This window comes from Toxorhynchites rutilus, chromosome 2, assembly GCF_029784135.1.
Source record: "Toxorhynchites rutilus septentrionalis strain SRP chromosome 2, ASM2978413v1, whole genome shotgun sequence".
Lineage (NCBI taxonomy): Eukaryota > Metazoa > Arthropoda > Insecta > Diptera > Culicidae > Toxorhynchites > Toxorhynchites rutilus.
The window spans coordinates 273321063-273325859 of record NC_073745.1 but is presented as its reverse complement, the minus strand read 5'-3'; the positions used below and the strand labels follow the sequence as shown (position 1 = coordinate 273325859).

Genomic DNA, 4797 nt, shown 5'->3' with positions numbered 1-4797 from the left:
TTCTGAAATAGGAATTTCTAATTAAATCACAAAACTTTACATGACTAAATATTATCTCACCAAAACAACTAATGAAATTTAACACTCTAAGAATCAACTAATTCGCTCGGCGGCTCAGAAGGAAAAGATCGAGTCGGTTTTGTTTCGTGAATTCGAAACCTATCGAATATTCTAGAATACTTTTTTCTGTCCTTTTTCCTTACTGCTTCCGGTTTCACGAATATTGTTCGTGACTTAATTCCCGCCGCGTCATTTTTTGAATATGGAGTCTACATCGATTTATTACTTAAGTCTGATTCCAATAGGTTGTCTACTACTAGGCGTCAAATCTACTTAAACTCTATCTGAAACGACTATGCTCGTTTCAGTGTTCCGGGATGAGCATGGTGTGATCCGGTACGACTTTTGGAATCCGGTGAATCTGCTACCAATGGACGTTGCCAAAAATAATTGATCGAATTGAAAATGATTTTTCATTATGAAAATGCCCCGTCATTAAGAGCCAAATAAGGACTAAACGTTTCAAACTACGGTTACAATGAACCGATGTCAAGCACGTATCGTGAGTTTAACCGTTACTTGTCCGTATTCGATTTAGTTTGTCGTGCTTCAATCAAAAATCGTTTCACTTTCACACTTTCAAACTCTCTTATTAGTAAATAAATATATCAGGATAGAAAAATTCTCACTAGGTTTATAATCATATCTCTCGACATAAGTTATGAATAAATTAATTTAAAAAAATAAATAAAAATACAAAAGCTTATAACCTATAACCTGGAAAAACCTGGAAAACCCGGGAAACTCACCTTATGCTATGACCTTATATTGTCTCTCTTCTCGTATTTATCCACTTTGTGAGTAGAAATTTCAAAAAATTTCACTAAATTACGTGAAGGGTGTATACAATCACATAAAAATCGGCGGAAACTGCAGAAGTTTCGCAATCTTATAAGATTGCGAAATCTACTTCTTTATCGTAAAGAATGCCTCCAGAGGAGAAGAGTTCTTTTTCTGGAGCAGCATTAGATTGATTGCGTTCTGTGGTCCGACTTGGTCAACTATCACCATTAAATTTTGTGTTTGGTCAAAATTGTAAAAGATTATGAAACGAGATCGGAGAAAAATTCAAGAAGGGGTCACAGTGGAATGTAGGTCTTCCATACTAGTCTGATTCAGTAATGTATACCTAAAAAAATAAAATAAAAACTCATAACGTTAACAAGATTTTCTTGTCTGATTTTTTTCGTGTTCAATCTTAAATAAATTCGGACCAAGAAAATGGTCTGCGCTATCACCCCACTTAACCACATTCAATATAAGACTAAGGTACGTGCATTATGCCTTCTTTCATTAGACAAAACAAAGCGAAAACTTGTAGTCTTTTTATCTGAATTTATGGTTAGAAAAACGTTTTGCAGCGAGGAATTATTCACATTATTTACATTCTTTCACCGATGTTTTGCAGAACAACACATCCAATGGGTTTCGAAAAACAAAACAACCTCAGCTGATCAAGGGTGAATCATCACTAGGAACTCACTTGTTCGATCACTAATTTTTTCCAAGTTTATTTTATACATTGTGATACAACATTGTACAATGAATGTTTCGACTTGGTGCTTTGTAAATAAGCAAATGTATGGTAGGTAGCTGAGATCAATTCACTATGTCTGAGAAACAACCTCTCCGGTCCATATTGTTATGTATCCAACAGAATGACTTACTTTTCTATGTCTTAATGCACTTTAATTACGAATGCTCAATATTGAACAATAATAACTTCGGTAAATATAACAGTTTTTCAAGATTTAATATTTAGCAAATTAAAGACCTCACCCTGCGGTTGTGTACTCAAGCGGTACGTGACCTGACCGATACACAGATGCGAAAATAGGCCCAATTAATCCATGAAAAAATGCATCGAGCGCCTCAAGCTCAGGGCCGGGCATGCTGCATCAAATTAAAACAACATCATACCCGAATAATAAAACAATTTCCATAGGTTCAGTTCACGAGGATTGCCCTTTTTATGGGGCTAATATACCCCCATCAGGAAACATTTTTCCTGAAACTTTGAAACAGTGAAGTGCTTCCGCAATGCAAAGTCTGTTTTGTATAATCTTACTCCTCTGGACGGTGCTTGCGTCCATTTCTGCAGGTGAGATAATCTCTATAACCACATAAGACCGTTATCAACTCTCCGTATCCAACTTGCAGAACACCTTTGCAACAGAAAGTCCCGTCTATCAAACTGTCGGAACAATGAGCTCAACTATGAAATCGAAATGGATGGACCAAATGGGGAAATAATTGTGCTCAAACAGAACTTCAAACAAATGACAACCACACTTCCGCCGTCGCTGCTTTCGTCATTCAACCTGAGGACACCATTCAGGGAGCTGGCCAACGGTATCTCCAACTTAGGCAGCCGGGTGAGGATGGACGTCCAGCGACGGCGTGAGAATTTCCGCGATATGCTCGGTAACCTAAGATCGCGAATAGGTCGAACTGCGAGCGAAAGTAAGGGTAAGCGCAAACCACCGAGCCGGAAAAAAGTTGGACAACGAATGAAGGTTAAAAAGGATGTCGATGAGGTAATACCAATCGAAGAATAAAACAGTATTCGTAACGGATTGAAACACTAGTTTTTTAATGTTGATAGTCGTATAAGTGAAATATGGGTTTGCCCAGAAATTCTCGATGAGACACAGCTGGGGGACGTTTGGAGGGTCGGCGGACTTCGGAACAACATCTCTCTTCAAGCGGTTCATCTCCTCCAGCGACTTCTTCGCGTAATGGGTGGAGGCCAGGTCCATCCAAAACAACACATCTTCATCCGGATGATATTTTTGGATGAAGAAGGCAGCTTCCGGCAGACACTTTGTACTGTAAATCTTCCCGTTCACCGCAAGTCCCGAACAGAAAAAGAACGGCCTTGACATTCTCTTTTCACTGATGGGAGCACCTTCTTTGGGAACTTGGTGTGAGAGATTTACTTCACGTCGGAACTTACCTCCTCGGTGGGGAACGTGAAAAAATTCGGTACACACTTCAGTTTTGATGACAATACAATTATGCATATTCAGTATCATCATAAATCCACGATGGTCCGTCTGTACTCCACCACTCCACTCCATTGTCGGCAGCACCTTCCGTTTGAAAACTCCAAGTGCGTTCAGGTCCACAGCGAGAAGTGTGGCCATCTCAATCCTATAGAAGACAACCGTTCTAATCGACGTTTTAAACAGCGTCTGTCTCGTGCAGCGGTACACTGCATTCAAACTCATCGTCTTCCGGTAAAAAGTAGACACGATTCCCAAATTGAACGCGTCTCTGGATCACCATGTTGGTGATGTCGGTGGTCATCGTAGACGGTGACGAGCTCTAATGCTGCTCTCTTTGGCGTCTTTTGCCCCCACATACTTTGTCTTTGGCGAATTAATTAGAAGTCCGATTTGCCTAGCATGGTAGGTCTTTGGTCGCTTTTAATTTGTTGTCTGTGATGCGTTGCATGGTGGCGTATTCGAAAATGGTCTGTTCTGGAGCGAGGCAATTTGGAATGTTAACTATCTGCAGAATCGCCTGCCGTCGACGTCGGTGAACTCTACGCCGTTCGCGTTATGGCATGGGAAGAAGCCAACCTACGGACGTCTTCCAGTATTTGAATCCGAGACCTATATTCCGAAGGAGAAGCGCCGAAAGCCGGACAAGAAGCCTGAAACGTTGGGTTTTCTTTGGTTATGTGGAGGGACAAGAGGCCTATCGGTTAGTGAATCTGGGAATGAAAAGAATTACAGAGATACAGAGATGCATAATTTTCTGAATGCGATATTGAAGTTGCCAAGCAAAGGCCTTCAACTTCAGGAGGATTTTCAGCTATTCCGCCGCCTGAAGAACCAGAAGCCGATGAAGATCTCGAAGCAACGCCGTATGACAGCGCAGACCACAGCGAGTCTTATGGGGAACCATCGTTTCGCGGTTTTCCATTGGCTAAGTTCGCATGCAAATAAAGGAATCAGCAACCTGAAGCAGCTAGTGGTCTCCACTCCCGTCATGAGCTATGCGACCCGACGCTCACACTGTAGTGAAATTACTCGCGCTTGATTTTGAGTCCCAGGAAATAGTTCAAGTCTCCGATGCCGGTGATTTTAAAGCTTTTCTTCATTCTCATCTTCACAGACAACCATTATATCGTCCACATAGACGCCCTCTTTCCAGCCTCCATCTCCGAAAACGAACAGTGATCAGCATTGCTCTGTTTGAAGCCCATCTTCAATTGTATATCGTGTAGCTTTTGATTCCAGCAATGAAGGGCCTGTTGGAGCCCGTATATGCTTCTTCGCAAATGACAAACTAAGTGCTTCTCGCTTTTTTCACCTACTCTTGCTTCAAAAAAGAAAATGACACTAAGGCGGTTTGGCATCAAAACGGTTCTGAACGGATCTATATCCAGGATTTTTTTATGCGGCAGCTGTATACGCTGTATACGTGGGAAAAGGCGAGAAGCACTTAGTTTGTCGAACTTGTTCAAATGTTTGGGTTAAGTGATGCAAAAGTTACGAAAACACTAACGGATGGAGGTTTTATGAAGGTGGACGATGCTAGTCCCATACATAGTCGGCATAGTCATATTCAACCGAGGATAGTCAGTGGACTATGAAGAAATTCCCCTTCGTATTCAATTGGAAATGGCTTTTGGCTTCTTCACGCAGTTTCTCCGTCAACATGCCTTAATAGTCAGTCGGGCGTTTAGTCGCTATCTCCCTCTACGACTCGACTATCTCATTTCATTCT

The 4797-nt window shown here is 41.3% G+C and overlaps 1 protein-coding gene across 1 annotated transcript; it reads left to right on the top strand.

The window, feature by feature from the left end:
* The first annotated feature begins 2026 nt into the window (after positions 1-2026).
* Positions 2027-2618, top strand: LOC129764909 (uncharacterized). The gene is made up of 2 exons (XM_055764544.1): positions 2027-2161; positions 2221-2618. Exons 1-2 carry the CDS (start codon positions 2101-2103, stop codon positions 2616-2618), a joined length of 459 nt encoding a protein of 152 aa, XP_055620519.1. The 5' UTR covers positions 2027-2100.
* The last annotated feature ends 2179 nt before the right edge of the window (positions 2619-4797 follow it).